The sequence below is a fragment of the Ochotona curzoniae genome, unplaced genomic scaffold (assembly GCF_017591425.1).
Source record: "Ochotona curzoniae isolate NIBS_2020 unplaced genomic scaffold, NIBS_Ocur_1.0 contig_2688, whole genome shotgun sequence".
NCBI lineage: Eukaryota > Metazoa > Chordata > Mammalia > Lagomorpha > Ochotonidae > Ochotona > Ochotona curzoniae.
In genome coordinates, this window is record NW_024465553.1 from 4,576,614 (window position 1) to 4,596,512 (window position 19,899).

The 19,899-nt window shown below is 44.4% G+C and overlaps 1 protein-coding gene across 10 annotated transcripts in view; it reads right to left on the minus strand.

The window, feature by feature from the left end:
- Nucleotides 1–19,899, minus strand: part of PAPOLA (poly(A) polymerase alpha) — a 52,509-nt gene extending 32,610 nt beyond the window's left edge. For 5 of the 10 annotated variants that reach the window (XM_040975096.1, XM_040975094.1, XM_040975095.1 and 2 more), the window contains exons 1-7: nucleotides 19,677–19,894; nucleotides 7,785–7,958; nucleotides 7,341–7,407; nucleotides 5,852–5,933; nucleotides 3,038–3,147; nucleotides 2,595–2,648; nucleotides 228–339 (exon numbers count right to left, since the gene is read on the minus strand). In XM_040975096.1, the coding sequence (XP_040831030.1) occupies nucleotides 228–339; nucleotides 2,595–2,648; nucleotides 3,038–3,147; nucleotides 5,852–5,933; nucleotides 7,341–7,407; nucleotides 7,785–7,958; nucleotides 19,677–19,684 (607 nt within the window). In that variant the 5' untranslated portion in view covers nucleotides 19,685–19,894. Of the gene's footprint in view, nucleotides 1–227; nucleotides 340–2,594; nucleotides 2,649–3,037; nucleotides 3,148–5,851; nucleotides 5,934–7,340; nucleotides 7,408–7,784; nucleotides 7,959–16,038; nucleotides 16,149–19,676 lie in introns of all 10 variants that reach the window. The other 5 variants (XM_040975091.1, XM_040975087.1, XM_040975086.1 and 2 more) reach the window with 4 other exon arrangements.

Genomic DNA, 19,899 nt, shown 5'->3' on the forward strand with positions numbered 1-19,899 from the left:
GCAAACGAATGAACAGCAAAATTAGACATCTCAACTTAAAATCACTAGTATAAAATGTGGGGACTAAATCATACTGGGTATTACTCTGTACTCTGTTAGCTACATCATATTTTATTTAACTCACTATAGGTTAACAATATGGCTGTAAAAAGTCGCAACTTAAAACTTAACAATCTGAAAAAAGATTTAGTACCCAAGTGTGCAAAAGGAAGTAGATTCTGACATACCATTAAGACTTCTTATGCATCTTATGTCTAAGTTTTTAAGTAGACTATCATCTCGTAGGTCCAAATCTTCGGGAATGGTCTGCAGGGCTAATCTTGCAAACAAAATATCAATCTATGAAAAAACAAATCCAAATCCAAAAAATTATTTTTAAGGCATTTGTATAAAAAAAATTTCTCCTGAAAGCCATGCTCTTCAAATGACAATGCCTGCTATCCATTTTTCAAAATAATCCATATTAGAATTAATTAGATAAACTTAAAACATGGTAATATGAAATGGGTCATAAACACCTATTTGTATTTTGATCATAGTAAGTCTGAGTTACCTGATGTGCAAAATGAATGGAATGAGTTAAAATTCCAAGATTTCTGAAGATGACGCAAATATACCTATTATGCTTAGCCAAAAATTCCTCTGAGTAAATAGGGAGCTCCTAATATAGCAGAATTTAGAATTCAGTTTTGAGTAACATAAAACCAAAGCGCTGTGGGGCATGCTCAGGAGCATAAGGTGCAGTGGACTGAGCAGACCACTGACGCCAGGCCAGCTCAGCTTCTGCTAACATGCCTGGTCAAGCAGGAGACCTCGCCCTTCCAACTTGGTGGGTGAGAGGGTGGCCATCTCCCTGTCACTGTCATTCAAGAAAGAAAAAGAGCTTTAAAAACACTGTGAAGGGGCCGGTGGCGTAGCCTAGCGGCTAAAGTCCTCGCCTTGAACACCCCAGGATCCCATATGGGTACTGGTTCTAATCCCAGCAGCTCCACTTCCCAGCCAGCTCCCTGCTTGTGGTCTGGGAAAGCAGTCGAGGAGGGTCCAATGCCTTGGGACCCTGTACCCGCGTGGGAGACCCGAAAGAGGTTCCTGGTTCCCGGATTCGGATCGGCGTAGCATCAGCCGCTGCGCTGTCACTTGGGGGAGTGAATCATCGAATGGAAGATCTTCCTCTCTGTCTCTCCTCCTCTATGTATATCTGACCTTGTAATAAAAATAAATAAATCTTAAAAAAAAAAAAAAGAAAAAAGCACTGTGGAGAAAACAGAGCCCAAAATCTGTACAGTTTGGTCTAACTTTGAAACTTTATTGAATTCAAACACAAAACTATTTTTGCTTTATTAAAGTTCATACAAAGAAACTCAACACAGAATTCATAATTATACCTAAGAGTATAATTCCAAAAATATGTTGCCATAAACAAGCCTTTTATGAGATCAATGTTTGAAGGGGCTGGTGCTGCGGCATGCCAGATAAAGACTGCCAGCAATGCCGGAATCCCATTCGGGAGACATGTCCCAGTTATTCCACTTCCGTCCAATTCAGCTCCCTGCTCATGAACTGAGAAAAGTAGCATAAAATCCCACAAAAAAAAATTGTTGTCATGAATAATATTCTTTTCGGGGAAATGGAGCATCATAGGATAATTTACATTACAAATCGACTACAGTCAATGGTATGAGGCAGGTGTTTGGTCTAGTGACTGACTAACAGGCCTACATTCCATTGTGAAGTGCCTGGGTTCAATGCCTGGCTGGACGTCAAAGTACAGCAGAAGTGACAGCATGGTGATGTCACCACGAAGAAGCCCCTTTGAGTTCTCTGCTCCCAGACGGTCTCCAAACAGGCCATTGCAGGCATGTAAGGGAATGAACCACCGGGTAACAACTGGATCTCAAACAAATAAAAACTTTAGAAGAACCAGTTGATGCTGGTTCTGTGGCATAGCAAGTTAGGGAACTGCCAGCCATGTTAGTATCCCAGACAAGAACTACTTCAAGTCCCCGCTACTCTACTTTCCATACAGCTCATGTGCCTGAGAAAGCAATGGTGGCCCTGCACCTACATGGGACACCTCAAAGAAACTCCAAACTCCTTACATTGGCCTGACCCAGTTCCAAACACTGTGGCCAGGTGGGGAGTGAACCAGCAAATGGAAAATCTCTCTCTCTTTAACTCTACCTTTCAAAACATAAACCTTCAAAAAAATCCCGCTTACAGCATGATTGTACTGTGCTATGGCACATCAAGCCTGCAACACATGCATCCCATATGCACATCAGCTTCAGTCTTGGATGCTCTAATTCTCATCCACGTCCTTGCTTATGATTTTACACAGTGAAGGAGTGAAGGATGGCCCAAAGCCTTGGCCTCTGTTCCCAAAAGGGACACTCGGAAAGGCTTCTGGACCTCAGCTTCAGACCAGCTCAGCTATGGCTACTACATCCATTTGGGGAGTGAACCACCAGATGCAATTTCTCTTTCTGTCTCCCCCTCTCTCTCTGTAACTCCTTTAAGTAAAAATAAAAAATCTCTAACTTGTTAAAAATAATTTTAACCCACATCAATCAAAACCAGTGTCCACAGAAACTTACCTCTATCCCATCAAAACAAAGTTTGATAACTGGTACAAATGCCTCTTCAACAGCCTGTAAGAGAAGGAAGCAAACTTTTGCTATCCCAAGTATTTTTAAATGGAAATTGTTTTAATATAATATAGCATCATGTCTGACAGAAAATAGTTCTGGGCAACAAACCTGAAGACATGTTGGCTACATATCAGACAAATCAGCTTAGAAACCCCGGGGTTGAATGAGGCCACATCACTGAAACTTATTTTGTTTGGCTCCATTTCTTGATGTGTAAGAGCTTTCAGATTCATGTTAAGCTTACTGGAAATAAAATGCAAACCCATCTTTTTTTTAAGCCCATCTTAAGTGTTTAGAAGGCCTAGCAAACTCTAACAGCTTAATAAATAAATTCCACCAACTTACTAAATAATTTAAACCCTCCCCTTTCAATCCTAACATCTACTTACTCTTAAATCCTTTACTTCTTCCTGTAATTTCAACTTGTCATAGAATGAGGTGAAAAAGTCACTTCGATCAACATGTCTTGGTGCAACACACAGCGCATCAATATCAGCACCTAAAAATGCCATCAATCACTAGTTAATATCACAGGGGAGTTATTCTCCATCTTATCAGAGCATTCTTTGACATTGTATTGGTGAGCCTCTAAAGTGCCCCATCCCTTCATAAAAGTTACCCATCAACAGAGGTAGCTGAAATAGACAGGGCATGCTTTTCCCTGTAGCTTCCTCTACATACAGTGGTCCAGCTAAAACAGAATACGAATAAAGGTGATTCAGGATTTTCTTGGAAGAGAGAAAACTATCAAGCATATATTCAACATCCTGATGTCCTTAGTCACAGCAATTAACTAAACAAATAAGCACTTTCTGGGCCTGGCACAGTTAGTGGCCAAAGTACTTGCCTTGTAGGCTCCAGGATTCCCAGGGTGCCACTTTGTATCCCAGATGCTCCACTTCCCTTCCAGCTCCTGTGGCCTGGGTAAGCAGTAGGACAGCCCAAAGCCTTGGGATCCTGCACCTGCATGGGAGACCTGGAAGAGCTCCTGGGTTTCAATCAGCTCAGCTGTGGCCATTACGGCCACTTGAGGAGTGAACCAGCACAGAAGATCTTTCTCTCTGTCTCTCCTTCTCTCTCAATAAAAATAAATACATCTTCATTTTTTAAAAAATCCTTACAAAAGTATTTTCTTCCTCTACAAATTTTAATCCATAAGTATGATATTGAAAACAAACTTCAGAGATTATTAACAGAAATCTATAGAAACAGACCATACTAAGTTACATCAATAATGTGGTACTTGATACCAGCACTGAGTACACAGAACACAGAAAGGATTATAATCAATAATTAGGATCAAAAAAGGAAGTGTGGAATCAGGTTAACACAGTTACTTCCCTAAAAAATGAGAGGCTAAGACACTACTTTAAAGGCTGTAGATTTAGCATATTTTTAAAGAGGGAGAAAAAAAATTATACAGGATGTGTAATAATCAACAGTACTCCTCCTCCTGGGGACAAAGTAATGGGGAATAGAGAGGGACACGTATCCAAACACACAGCATACTTCGCTGCTGAACACACCCTGTTATAGCTATTTATTTGCAGGCAGTGACAGACTGGAATGATCTTCCATTTGCTGGTTCACTCTCTAATGCTAGAGCTGGACTGTAGGAGGACACTGTGACCCTAGAAGGTCAGCAAGCACAGGATTACAACTGATTGGATAATGTTTGTATGAGAACAACCGAATGGCTACCTTTTGTATACCTGATTGGATATCATTTGTATGAGAACAGTTGAGTGGACAGTATGTGTATGAGAACACTTGGTAGAACATACAAAACAAAAGGAGTTCCAAACAAAAGTATAGAAACAGTGGATGGGTTTGTTGGTAAGCTCAATACCTCCTCCCTTATCCCATATGACCCTCAGTGTATAAACTTTGACTTTTGATCATCAGTCAGAGTCCACGCAGGCTCCGTGCACCAAGTCCATTGCTGTGGGACAGTGACACTGGACCAGGCTGAAGGAAGGTCATCCATTAAATGGCAAGAACCCAAGCCCTTGAGCCATCACTTGTCGCTTCCCAGGCAAAGACTCCAACAGAGGATGGAGGTGTCCCAAGCTGTGGCTTTCCCAGCTGTGCCACAACACCTGCCTCAGGTCAATGGCTGATAGATAGGAAGCAGCCTCAGATTGCCCAAACATCACCATCTCTACCAGTAAATGCCAAGGGAAAAGTCTTTATGCCCAATGGTCCTTTTTAAATTTTACACTATTGATTATGAGAATAAAAGTACTGAGAAATACATAAAATAATGAAAATTAAGACCTTAGCTCAGTGTCCAGTAAGAATTACTGACTTTATTTATTACATGTTAGATATTCATGGTGTATCTTTTTGCATACAGGAAATAGCTATACTTTCAGAGGATATCCACCATGATTATCAACGGTCATGGACATACACTTTTTTTAAAAAAAAATTATTTTTATTGCTAAGTCTGACATACAGAGAGGAGGGAAGACAGAGAAGATCTTTCATCTAATGATTCACTCCCCAAGTGACCGCAACAGCCGGAGCTGCGCTGATCTGAAGCCAGGAGCCAGGAACTTCTTCCAGGTCTCCCACACAGGTGCAGGGTCCCAAGGCTTTGGGCTGTCCTTCACTGCTCTCCAGGTCACTAGCAGGGAGCTGGATTGAAACAGAGCTTCCAGGACTAGAACCGGTACCCATATGGGATCCCAGCACATTCAAGGCTAGGACTTTAGCCGCTAGGCCACTGTGCCGGGCCCAGATATACATTTCTGTTTTCACCTTGGTTATATACTACAATTTGTCTATGAACAGAAGTGTGAAAAGAGAATCTACGGGTCTTCTAATGAGCTTTAATTCATCGTTGTTCTATTTCCAAAGTGATATTCTTTAAGAAGGACAAATGATATAAAGCCAGCCACATTGCCCTAAAGGGAACCGCTAAAGGGACATATGTTCCGTATTCACACTGTCCAACCCATTGACTTTACCTGCGAACTTCTAAGCTACTCATTTTTAAAGTTACTAAAATTTTAATTCTACACTAGATGGTAAAAGGTATAAGGTATCATTTTGTATTTTTTTAACAAACCTAAACTTTTTAAAGCATTATCTCTTCCACACAAACCTAAGTCACATGACATACAAATAACTGAAACAGATCTATTATAACCTTTAAGAAATTTCCAAAAGCTTTCTCAACATAAATTTTACAAATTTACCTTTTGTATGTACTCCTAATCTGTAAGATCCAAATGTAAAAATTTTTCCGCCAACGTTTTCAATCACAGACTGTGGAAGATTCTACCGAAACATAAAAGTTATTTTGCCAGTGGAGCATGAGACAGTGCTTCAAACAAGACTGTGCTTTAAAAACAACAGCAACAAAAACAGCCCAACTAAAAGCAACAATGCACATGGAGTATGCAAACCTCAAAAGCACAACTAAGCTGCTGTGAAAGCAATGTTAACGGTCTCTGATGAAGACCCACACTAGTATAGAATTCTCTCTCTTCTGGAAAAAAAATGCATCAAGACAACTGTTGCCATCCCCTCCTGCCCCCGCCCCGAGCATTCCACATTCTTATGTTAACAGTTGTAGAGTTGATGTGGCATTGTCTGCCCAGCCGAGGGGGCAGGAGGCAGTGACCCGACTAGAAAGAGGACAGGCACGTTGCCTCTCGTCCTCAGGGCCCCAGTGAGTCCCCACAGGTGATCACCACTGCTCACATCGAGAAAGGAAGTTCTCTCCACACATGACCAAACTCTGCCAAACCTCACCTCTTCAACTGGCAACCTACAGAGCTGTGCAGATGAGCAGGCTAAGCATAAATTACTAGCAATTTTTCTTACCCTCAGGAAAAAAAGAACAAAATGAATCAACAATTACTAATGCAAGAAACGTAAAGTTTCCTTTTTTTTTTAAAATATTTGACTAGGGTTTTAAATTTCAACAGTTAAGAAAAATCCCTCAAAATGGACTAAATTTCCTATAGAAAGTTAACACTAAGTTCAAAACACAATTAAAAATCCTTAGACTTACACATCTTTGCTCAGCTCCATAATTTCTTTTTCAAAAACCTACATTCCATTCATAAAGTCAACAATAAACATTCTAGTTGCTCAAGTTTTGGTCAGCCATTTGAACTATATAATACTGTTTAAAGCCAGAAGCCTTTACAAGTCTGGCTAAAACCAAAACCCTGAACTTCCTTTTATGCCGACAGTCTGTGCTACTGAGGTTCTCTCCCACTCTTGGTTCTCTTTCCCTCAATTTTTCAGTTCTAATAGATATCAAACATGGATTTTGTAATACTCTGGAAAATTTGTCATTATTTATGGTGTTTTAAAAGTGGGTCAAATTCACTGCACGGACAAAATACAGTTCCTTCACCAGAAGCACAATGTCAGGAATGCGTGAGTTGTATCTAAGTATTGAGAAAAACGTTCTAGGAACTCACAGAATAATCTTGCTAAAAAACTAAGATACTCCAAGTTGAGAGTCTAACAAAGCGCTTGGATGTGTTTACTGCAGGATTCCTCAGAGAGTAGCAACCTCTTAGGTAATGTTTCTGTGGAGAGCAGCTGTTATCAAGTCCAATGACTCTGCTAGACTCTAGACCTGCCAGACTCCGTCAGCTAACTGTCACGCGTGACTTCCCAGCTGCCTGCACATGGCAAATCATTTCATACACAAAAAAGTCACCTTACCTTACTTTCACTGATTTCTCGTATCCACTCTTTAACCAGGTTATTTAATTTTCCCAAAATTAAAATCCTGTTGATAAAGCAATTATCAATCAAGTATCAAGTCATTACTGATTAAATGTATCTGATTAAATGAAAAAATGTGTTTTACCAGGTGGCTTATAAATTCTAAATTTTTCAGTGATGAGAAGCAAAGTACTTAAATAAAGTTAGCCTGTACAGGCCTGTTACACTGGGTAGATATTCCCCTTTCTCCTAACAATTTTGTACTATAATAATCAAAAGCACCAAAAATCCGACTCAAGACAAAGAAAACTACATGTTTTCTCTCCTATGTAACACTTGTACTGGGACATGCAGATTTCGGGAGAACAACCCAAGCCTTTTCATGTAGGAACACTATTAAACATTGTAAGTTAAACAGTACACACACACACAGCTACTCACCTGCGCTGCAGTTCCTCTTCCTCTTCAAACACCCCAAAGGGCTTCAGAGTCTCGATGAGCTTCTGGGTGAGGATGCAGTCGGTCTCCTTGGGGGCTGCTAGGCTGATAGGAGAAGTAATGCCATAGTGCTTCTGGGGCGGCTGCGCTTGCTGTGATCCCTGCGTTGTAACTGGACTACAACGGAACGGGACAGAATTACTGCCAAAAACATCGTAATGGGAAATAAATCTGCAGCATCAGAAAAACCACTTCGGAAAAACACGACTTAACAGCTGGTTCCCTGCCACAATCTACAACATTTTTACTTTCAAAAAATGTCTTCTTACAAGTAACCAAAAGCAGGGCCAGAACTGTGGGTAGCCGCTCAAGCCACTGTTTCAAGCAGCTCATCTGGCCAAGTCCCAGTGCCCACTTCCAGCTCAGCTTCCGGCCAGGGCATCCCGGAGAGCAGGCACTGGGCGCCCAGCACAGAGGCTCTCCCCCCAGCCTAGCCCAGGGTTTCACAGACTTCATCATTTGGGGAGAGAAGTCAGTGTGTGCCTCTCCCCAATATTCCTGTTTTAGAAAAGACAATGACAATATTTACCATCACTAGAGTTCCAACTGGCATTCGGCATTTGACTTATAATGAATAAAAGTCACAGACAATGGGATGAAGAGCATAAGCGAGCATACTTGGGGAAAAATAATAATATTCACGCGAGGATGCCAGGTTACTGATTTTCACTCAGATATTTATACTTCAATAACAGTGTTATTTTAAAAGACCTTTCATTTTACGAGAAGCTCAAATATGTAAAACCACCAAGATTTCAATACAACTGGTAAAAATATCTACAAGTTTTAAAGCGTAGGAAATTCACTTCGCTTCCACACACTGGGATCCCATATGAGCACCAGTTCACAACCTGGCAGCCCTGCTTCCCATCCAGCTCCCTGCTTGTGGCCTGGGAAAGCAGTCGAGGATGGCCCGAAACCTTGGAACCCTGCATCCGTGTTGGAGACCCAGAAGAGGCTCCGGGCCCCTGGCTTTGGATCGGTTCAGTTCTGGCCATTGCAGCCACTTGGGGAGTGAACCAGCAGATGGAAGATTTACTTTCTGTCTCCTCCTCTCTGTGTATCTGACTTCCCAATAAAAATAAATCTTTAAAAAAGAAAAAGACTAACTTCAGATCAGTTGATTTCCTACAAATTCTGTTTCTTAAGACAACGTGTAGGAACCCAGCTCAACGGCTCGGTGGCTAAATCCTTGCTTTGCACTTGCCAGGATCCCATATGGGCAACCGGTTCATGTCCCGGCTGCTCCACCTGACATCCAGCTCCCTGCTTTTGGTCAGCCCTGGGACCCTGCACCCATATGGGAGACCTGGTAGAAGCTCCTGGCTTCAGCTCAGCTCAGCTGCGGCTGTTGTGGTCACTTGGGGAGTGAATCAGCAGATCCAAAACCTTTCTCTTTCATTTTCTCTGTAAATCTGACTTTCCAATAAAGAAAAATAAATCTTCAAAAAAAAAAAAAAAAGAAAGAAATTGCTTCTTTCAGGGGTCGGCACATTGGCTCAACTAGCTAATCCTCCACCTCCAAGCGCCAGCATTCTAAATGTGCACTGATTCATATTCCAGCTGCTCCACTTCCCATACTTAAGCTCCCTGCTTAAGGCCTGGGAAGGCAGTGGAGAATGACCCAAGGCCTTGGGACTCTGCGCCCGTGTAGGAGACCTGGAAGAGGCTCCTGGCTGCTGGCTTTAGACTGGCTCAGCTCTGGCAGTTGCAGCCATTTTTGGGGTGAAACAGCAGATGAAAGATCTTTCTGTCTCTCCTGTTTTTCCAACGAAAAATAAATCAATCTTTCAAAAAATGTAATTTCACACACACAAGAAACTATATTTTTCTCCCAGAACCTAAATATATTTTTCCCACTTTCACGTGAATATTTATTCAAACAATACTGGGTCCAACAACGTTGCAGGGAAGACCCAGAGAGCATTTGCACACATCCCCATGGTGTTGACTCCTGGTAGTAACACCTCCTGACCCCAGGAGCCCCTGCAGAGCACTGAGCAGGCGCCGACAGCCAGCCTTGCCCACTGCGCTCACACACTATCTCGATTTTCCCTTCAGACTTTACTAACATTTTATAATGATTACGGTTTTAATTTATTACCTACTGCACTAACCCACTCATGTCGGACTTTACTCATTTAATTTAAACTGAATAGATAGTCAGGACCAGGACATGACTTACTTTGGGGTCCTCTGCATTCTTTCCCAGGGGCCAATTCATTACCAATTCAATTGAGAAGTCTTACTATTATGAAGAATGGACATTCATATTTCATAAGACTTCTCTTAACTTTTCCATTCTTTTTTAAATTAAATCCTCCAATCTTTCCTTGTCAAGTGTACGCACACGTTTGTGCGCACACACACACACTGCTTGGAAAGCTCTCTACTTCAACTACCTTATCAGAATATTACAAAAGCAGGATCAAATTTCTAAACTCCTAAAAGTTTGTCCTTCCTAATTTCACAAAATGACTACTGTCTACATTACTTTCAATATTAACATGGTGATGGCAAAACAAATCATATGTAAGTTGGAAATCTTAACTTTATCGAAAACATACTTCCATCATCCAGCTTTGTATAATGAGTTACGAGAAACATCCACTTATTTGTTCCTTCTACTTCAAGAAAGTCTACATGTAACATAACTATGTTATATGCACATATAGCACACACCTCTAACTCAAGCAAGCACACACATTAAGTGAATGAATCACAAGGACACAATACATGGTTTGAAATCAGTGGAACACACACCTGGCAGAGCGGGGGTAAGCACTGTGGCCGGGCAGTTGAGAGCACCTGGCCCAGCCCTTGCTCCCTCGCTGTCCATCAAGTCCCCTCTACAGGGAAGGCAGCGGACGATGGATTCAAAGTGCTAACTCACTTGGGAGACCAGACAGACATTTGTAAACTAAACCAGTGGATGAAGATCTCACCTCTGAGTCCCTTGTCACTCTGCCTTTCAAACCAATAAATCTTAAAAAAAAAAAAAAAACCTTAAATACTAGAACAGAGGATTCAAACGGAAGGCTACTGTTACATCAGCCAAAAATGTCTGGAATATAAAAACTAACTAAAAATAAATTTCCAGTCACTCCTGGGTTAGAGGTGCACAGATGTAGAAAACAGGTCAATATATGGCCCAAAAATAAGCTTTAAATGAGCAGTGTGCACCCCCCAGGGGTACCCCCAAAAGAGGGGAAAGCAGACACTGGGAACCCACTCCACCCCTGTAAAGGTCTCTGAAGCGTCTCAATGCATATTAAATTTTAATTCCTAACAGAACTAACAATCTCTTTCACAGAACCTTATCATGCAATGATAGTACCTTACAGGAAAACACGCAGCTAAGATAACATATTTGCTCACTAAGAAATTAGTCCATGGATAACTAATTGGAAAAGAAATAAAGAACCCGAAGAAGCAGGAAAATGTCAGAAAAAAGTCAAAATGTATTAAATCATATTATGTAAATTATCTCTAGAAAATGCAATTTAAATAATGATGACCAAAATGAAGCACCCCAAAATTATAACTGTCATTAAGAAGCTAATTTCTAAATAACATATAAAGACAATTGTGTTACAGAAGGATTCTAAGTCTCCACACACTTTTCTTTCTTAAACATTTAAATTTCTACAAAGTGAATATTACACAATTCTTCCAGTCTGCAACCCAAAATTAAAAAAAAAAAAAAAAACAAGGAAAAACTTTCAAAGTAGCACACAAAGGCCTCAAAAATGTACACTAAAAACTTCAGTTCTACAGTCTAGTAAACTCTCCACATGAACTACATAACGTCCTTCGTGTTAATGCTACCAGTGAGTCATGGAATATCTGAGCGCTCCACAAACAAAACACTGGAACTTAAAAGTTGACTCTGTCTAGCGGCCCCACTTCCCATCCAGCTCCCTGCTTGTGGCCTGGGAAGGCAGTCGAGGACGGCCCAATGCTTTGGGACCCTGAACCTGTGTGGGAGGCCTGGAAGAGGGTCTGGGCTCCTGGCTTCAGCCTGGCCCAGCCCCAACAGTTTCAACCATTTGGGGAACAGCCCAAACAATGGAAGGTATCGCTAACTCATCTCATATTTCATATCTCTCCCTCTCCCTAAAAAACAAAAGACAAAAAAAATGGGTCTGGTGCCGTGGCTCAAGAACTAACCCTTGTCCACCTTCAAGCACCAGTATACCACAAGGGCAATGGTGTGTGCCCAGGCTGCTCCACTGCCCACATGCAGCTCTCTGCTCGGGCCTGGGAAAGCAGCGAAGGATGGCCCAAGGCCTTAGGAACTCGTACCCACGTGGGAGATCCAGAGGAAGCTCCTGGTTCAGACCAGCCCTGTCTGGCCACTGCGGCCATCTGTGAAGTAAACCAGCAGATGGAAGATCTTTCTCTGTCATTCTCTCCGTAAATCTGCCTTTCAAAGACACATAACTGAGAAACACCTCTGTCTAGCATTCCAAATGGCCTCATCTCCACAGTTCTTACAAACCTGCCTAGATGCAACCAGACCTGCAACTGCAGTGTTAACTTAAAGCTAACTTGCCAAGGGGTGGAATGCTCTGGTAACAAAAACATCTGAGAAGTTAACAAGCAAAAAGTCTTTCACTTGGGTGTTTAGGAATCAAAGAATGGGAACTAAATATGCCCATAAATGTATCCAACTCCTAGTATCTTCCCTTCCAACTTCTCTACCAAAAAGCATGATGACAAAACAAATTCAAAAATCTAACACCACATTCCAAAACCAGAAACATTCACTGAACTGGCAAACCATTCAAGAGAAAAAAACAAACCTCTGAACCTTAAAATCTGATCATTGAACTCCTAATTTTTTAATACACTTGTTTCCATTAACAACAAAAAAGACATAAATGTAGGTGTGCGTTTCCTTCCAGCCCGTGTTCAAAGCAGCTCCAGTCACTGGGCACAGAACAGCAAGCAAGCTCTCAAAACCTTTCCATCTCAGGACCAACTCTTACAAATTCATTGGGTACACTAAAAAATTTATTTACATAGACTATGACGGCCAATATTTATTTCACTGAACATTTTAACGGAAAAACGCAGTGGTTAAGGTCCTCGCCTTGCACGCCTGGGAACCCATATGGGCGCCGGTTCTAATCCCGACGGCCCCCCGCTTCCCATCCAGCTCCCTGCCTGTGGCCTGGGAAAGCAGTCGAGGACGGCCCAAAGCTTTGGGACCCTACACCCGCGTGAGAGACCTGGAAGAGGCTCCTGGCTTCGGATCGGCATAGCATCAGCCGTTGCGCTCACTTGGGGAGTGAATCATCGGACAGAAGATCTTCCTCTCTGTCTCTCCTCTCTGTATATCCGCCTTTCCAATAAAAAATAAATCTTAAAAAAAAAAAAAGTATAGCATTTTTTAAAATATTTATTTTGTTGGAAAATCAGATATACAGAGAGGAGGAGAGATAGAGAGGAAGATCTTCTGTCCAATGATTCACTCCCCAAGTGACTACAATGGCCGGAGCTGAGCTGATCTGAAGCCAGGAACTTCCTCCTGGTTGCCCACATGGGTGCAGAGTCCCAAGGCTTTGGGCCATCCTCGACTGCTTTCCCAGGCCACAAGCAGGGAGCTGGATGAGAAGTGGGGCTGCCCGGATTTTACTGGCACCCATATGGGATCCCAGCACATGGAACGGGAGGACTTTAGCTGCTAGGCTACTGTGCCAGGCCCTTAAACAGAAAATTATAAGTATTCATTTAACAAAAAACTCACTACATCTTTAACTTAAAAAACATTTCCCAAACCAAAAAATTCGGTAAAAATGGCTTTTTTCAGGCCCAGTGCAGTGGAGGAGGTTCCTGGCTCCTGGCTTCGAATCAGCGAAGCACCAGCCATTGTGGTCACTTGGGGAGTGAATCAGTGGACGGAATATCTTTCTCTCTGTCTCTCCTCCTCTTTGTATATCTGACTTCCCAATAAAAATAAATAAATCTTTAAAAAATATGACTTTTTCAACTTAGCAGATATTTCTAAATCTGCCTAAAACAAAGATCCTCTGCTTCTACATTCAATGGTTGCAAAAATAATTGTTCTAGTTAAAGCATTTGATATTAAGCTAGTATCAGGCCCGGTGGCGTGGCCTAGCGGCTAAGGTCCTCGCCTTGAACGCACCAGGATCCCATATGGGTACTGGTTCTAATCCCAGCAGCTCCACTTCCCGTCCAGCTCCCTGTTTGTGGCCTGGGAAGGCAGTCGAGGACGGCCCAATGCTTTGGGACCCTGCACCTGCGTGGGAGACCTGGAGGAGGTTCCTGGTTCCTGGCTTCAGATCGGCTCAGCACCGGCCGTTGCGCTCACTTGGGGAGTGAATCATCGGACGGAAGATCTTCCTCTCTATCTCTCCTCCTTTCTGTATATCTGACTTTGTAATAAAAATAAATCTTTAAAAAAGAAAAAAAGAGCTGGTATCATACCAATGTTAAATTTAATCGTGGAGAGTTTGATATTACATCAAAATTACAAGTAGCATCTTCATTGATATTAGTCAAAAGGCCCAGAAACGGTTAAGCACATTCTTAAAAGCTGAACACATAATGAACTCCTTTACTCCAGTGGCATCAAGGGCCAGACCCCCCAACGCACGTCAAAGCCCCTTTCACTCTCAGGAGCTTATTACACAAGATGGATCACTTGGAACACACAGGTACATTGTCACATGCATCTTGTAAATACTAGCACATTACACAATACCCGAGAAATAATACTATCCTCATCAATTTCATCAAAACCATCTTAAAGGAGAAAGAAGCTGTCAAGTTCACAAAGGCAGAAATGAACTTGCCAAACTAAAGTTTTCGCTTGAAAACTTTCTTTTAAAAATTCATTTTTTGTTTTTATTTAAAAGGCAATGTGACTGAGAACAAGAGCAAGGAGAGAAAAGCTGGCTTTTCATTTGCTGCTCCCACAGCTAGAGCTAAGCGCCAAGGCGGCAGCCCAGAACTCATCTGGGGCAGGAACCCAGGCACAGCCTCCCCGCCGACACCTTATCAAGAATGCTGGATTAGAAGCAGAGGAACAGGAACTGGAACCAGATAAGGGGAGGTGCAGATGGTGTCCCCAAGGAGCAGCTTCTCCCACTACAACACAACATCTGCCCTGAAAATGTGGACATTTCACTGGCCACAAATACTCTAGCAGTTAGTTATCTTCCTTGAACTACTGGGTTCCCTTCATCCTCGGGTAAATGCCTGCTCAAGTCTCAGGTCAGAGGCTCACTGTTTGACTACTCATCTCTGTATTGCCTGTCTTCCCAAAGGTCCATGTCTTCAAGGTTTGGCCCCCCAAATCTTCCACTGCTGGTTCTTGGAGAGTGGACAGACACCCCCTTAGTCTGGAGCCTAGAGGTGGGCTTTCAGGGAGACCCTGGAGTCCACTTGGGTGCAGTCTCCATAATTAAATCCTGGCTGCACAACAGGTGGCCATTCGGCGACTGCACATCTCAGAACACCATCACCAGGAGCCACGGGTCCTTCAACCAAGATTCTCCAAAATCATGAGTCAAAATAAAACTACCCCTTTTTATGGTTAGGCTGCCTGCAGTGTTTTCTTTTTAAATCAAATTTTCTGAGATGCAAATAGAGCTTTATGAAAAAACACACTAGTTGAGCTCTTCAAGTGCTTTCTCAAAAACAATCTACTTTCCACACTCACAGCATATTAAAAAGGATAAACCCTGGGCCGCTGTAGTGACACAGCAGATTGAGACATCCAATGAGAGTGACAATTCCAGCTCCTCCGTTTCTGACCCAGCTCCCCGCTGATGTGCCTGGAAGGACAGCGCAAGAGCAGCCTCGCAATCGGGTCCCTGTAAGGCAGAGTCCCTATTTGTGGCTTCAGCCTGGCCCACACCTAGTGGTTGCAGCAGCAGCACAGGTCTTCCGGTGAGAATGAACCAGTTGATACAAGATGTGTCTCCACCATTCTGCTTCTCAAATATGTAAACACAAAAACGTCTTTAAAATAAAGATAAACTCAATCCAATGAAATTAACGCTTTATCCAGGATCTGTCTTTAAAACTCTGCATACTAGGTAAAGAAGTACAGTAATTACACATGAAATGGGGCCTCTGCCCTAATTGTTTCTAAGGTGGGTACAGGGCACATGTCAACCTGAAAAAAACATCTCAGCATTAGGCAAACAGTTTGGATTTTACATACCCTTGTAAGGATCTCAGCGAGTTTCCCTTCCCCATCTCAAGCATCCACAGATCACACTGAGAACCACTGCTACACAGTATTACACATCCACCAACAGATCCTAGTTCTACCTGTTAATGACAAAACGATACCACTCCAATTCTTTCTCTTGCGACAACCCCCACAAACACTTGGAAGGAAAGCTGTACTCTTGTAAAATCTCTTTTCAGTAACTTTAACAACATTCTCTGAACGCAGCATGAATGCAAGGTCTACGGTACTGGTTACTCCACTTTCATATTGCTGAAATTGACACCCAGAACTTAGCTTAGCCAAATGAGCATCTGACCAGAAGTATTAATATCACTTTTCTAAGGGCATCAGAATTGTAATTAATGAAGCAGTTCTCAGCCAGGTTATGCACCCCAAGAGTACACCTGGCAATAGTTCCAGACAAGGGGGACTGGGAGAGCTTCTGCTACCAGGTAGGCAGGGGCAAAGAGTACTGTTAATTACCCCACAATATGTACAATCCAGTGAAAGGAATTATCTGATCCAAATGTCAACAGGACTTAGATAAGAACGTATGTATCAAAACATCCAGAAGTTTCACCAATTAGCTATCATTTCTACACCAGGTAGGTACTACAGCCAATGGCGTGGCCCCCAAGCTGTCTTGATGCCACAAGGACAGTTCAGGCCAGGCTGCTTCACTGTCTAGCAGGCTCCCTGCTTATCGCTCGGGAAAGCAGGGGATGAGTCCTTGGCCTCTGCAGCCATGTGGGAAACCCAGAGGGAGCCCCTGGTTCCTGGCTTCTGTCAGCTCAGCTGTTCTAAGATGTGCAGCTCCAGCCACTGCTACTATTTGAGAAGTGAACCAGAGGGTGAAAGGTCTCTCCGTATCTCTTTCAATAAATATATTAAAAGAAAAGAGCTAGGCACAGTAGCCAGGATCCCATATGGGTGTCAGTTCTTGTCCTGCTGGCCCCACTTCCCATCCAGCTCCCTGCTTGTGGCCTGGGAAAGCAGTCAAGGACGGCCCAAGCCTTGGGACCCTGCACCCATGTGGGAGACTCAGAAGAGGCTGGAGGCTCCTGGCTCCTGGCTTCAGATCAGCTCAGCTCCAGCCATTGCAGCCACTTGGAGAGTGAATTAGCAGATGGTAGATCTTCCTCTCTGTCTCTCCTCCTCTCTGTACATCTGACTTTCCAATAAAAATAAAACAAATCTTAAAAAAAAGAACACAAACCAAAAAAACCCCTAGGTAAGTATATACATAGTAAGCTTGGACAAACAGGGCCACTTGATCACAACATTCTGTAACTACCTAACAATTTTATTAACTGTAACTGTACCCTTCACTCCATCCTCCTCTGGGCTAGTCAGATCACTACCCATTCAGCTGAGCTCTACCACACTTGGCGCTTAGCACGGAGGGCACAAAGGAGGGCTGGGCCTGTTGGTACAGCACACATCACTGCTGCAGGCTGGGACACCCACATCCCACCCTGGAGTGCGAGTGCCTCCCTGTGAACGCGTCCTGTCAGACAGCAGCAGATGGCTCTGGTGCCCGGGCCCCTGCCCCGCACACGGGACACCCAGGCTCAGCTCTAGGCTCCCAGCTCCAGCCCAGCCAAGCATTTCAGGGAGTGAACCAGCTGATGGCACATCTCTACCCATCTGTCACTCTGCTTTTGAAGTCGATTAACAAATTTCTAAATGCCATTTTTTTTAAGGCATAAAACAAAACAGCCAGTATCAATGACCTAGCATTCATGCTACACTCACAGAGTTGTTGAAGTTACTGGAAAATAACTTGGATTTCAGCTGCTGTGATCACCCTGCACACCCGCCCCATGAACAGCAGCAGAGCCATACAGAAACTGAAAGTGAACAGACAGCACAGCTAAGAAATCACACGAACAGCAGAAATCACACAATGCTAGCACAGTTCCAGAACATGAAAACAGCAAGTGAACGAGCAAGAAAACTAGTGGCATCAACTAGGAGCTCCTTGGTCTAATTACTTGAGAACTACACTATACTTGGGGGTCGAAAATGAGCGCTGACATAAAACTGGCCACAGTTCAGATTCCAAGCAGCGCAGTGTAAAGGAGCTATCTGTACAAATCAGCCCTGACTCTGCCACTCTACTCATTTGAATGAAGAATTCGAAGAAATTAAAGTCTTCGATGTAGCTTCTACCTTCTTTTCTCAAAAAATGCATAGGAAGGAAGAGAAGTACTTTTGAGTCTTAAAAATAAGACATACTTATCTATATAATGTTTTCATTTAAGACCTCAAAAGGGTGTACGTTTCCCATGATTTTTAATACTGACATCGAGAAAGTGTCTACACACAGCAGTAAAATGAGTTAACACAAAGTGATCACGTGCTAGCACTGCAAACAGCTAAGTTGATTCTAACTCCTACTAAACTACTGAAAAGTCACAAAATTCTTTCGACTAAGTTCTCATAGTGCGTCTTGTTTAACATATCATGCAAAGATGACTCATTTAAAAGGACCGTGCAGATGCAAGGATTCTAGATATGCACACTGCAGCGAAGCCTCACCAACGTCCTCAGCACAGAAAGAACAATGCGCTGGAGCTGGTCACAACGTGACCACAGGTGAGTCAGGCTGGGCTGGGCGAGAACCAGCAAAGTCTACCTGAAACACCTCGGAAAGCGCAAGAGGTCCCTGAGGCCCGCATCCAAACTCGTCTCTCACCTGTAGCGAGACACGCACAGCCAACTGCGAACCCTAAAACCTCTAACTCGGAGTTGAGCACAAGTTTGCGGCGTGCTCCGACGCCCTGGCTTGACCGAGCGCCACAAAAGGTGACGACAGCTCGGCCGTCCGCTCAAAAGGAGCACTCCTAAACAAATCGGAGAGGAGGGCTCAGACCCGTACACACTCACACGGAAGACACAGGCTGCCATCTACTAACAATGGGCTCTGCAGCTGTAGCTCACTCCAACAGGGCAGGAGACAGGGAAGGCAAGCCGGAAAGAGGAGGAAAACTGGAAACGCCTGCCACGGGACAGTAAGAAACCCCAAGACGCAGACCCAGGCAGGGAGGACTGGCTTTTGGACTCCGATCAGAAAATCACAACAAAAGGACGGAGGAGCAGTCGACAAGGAGCAGGCAGCAGCAGGGACACGCAGCCTCCCCCCACCCGGACCGAGCTCCCCCGCACCTCGGGACGCGCCGAGGGCAGCCGGGGAGCGCTCGGGCGCACGCTCCGGACTCTGCAGACGCACCCCGAGTGCGGGTGCGGAGAGCCGGGCCTCCCCTGCCCGGCCGCCGGGCATTGTTTGGCGGCGGGGCTGCCCTCTCCCCCGCAGCCCGGGCTGCGCGGAGCAGCGGGAGCCGTCGGCTCCGGGGCACCGCAGCCTCGCCCTCTGCAAGGGGACGGGCCCCCCTCGCCCCCCAGGCCCGGAACCGGCCCGGGGGCGACGCGCGAACCGAGCCAAGACGGGGGAAGTGCGGCCGGCCGGCCGGCGGCTGAGCAAACGGGAAGAGGAGCCTCAGGCCCGGCCGGCCGCCCGACTTCCCACGGGGCGAGCGTCCGGCTCGCGCGCCACCCCCGCCCGCTCCCCCGACGCCCCCGAGGCCCAGCCGGCGTGCGACAGAAAACACACACAAATCACTTACAACGGCATCGTCTCCTGCGCCGGCACCGCCCAGTCACTTCCCCCCCGCAACCGCCGCCGCTGCCGCCCTGGGCATGATCCACTGAGGCGGGAGGGAGGGGGGCCTGCCTCAGCCCTGGGTCCAACCCCACTCCCGCACCCGCTCCCGCCGCTTTAAGCGCTTCTCCTCCTTCCCCTTCGTCCTAACATGGCGCCCGAGCGCTACCACAGCAACGTTCTAGAAC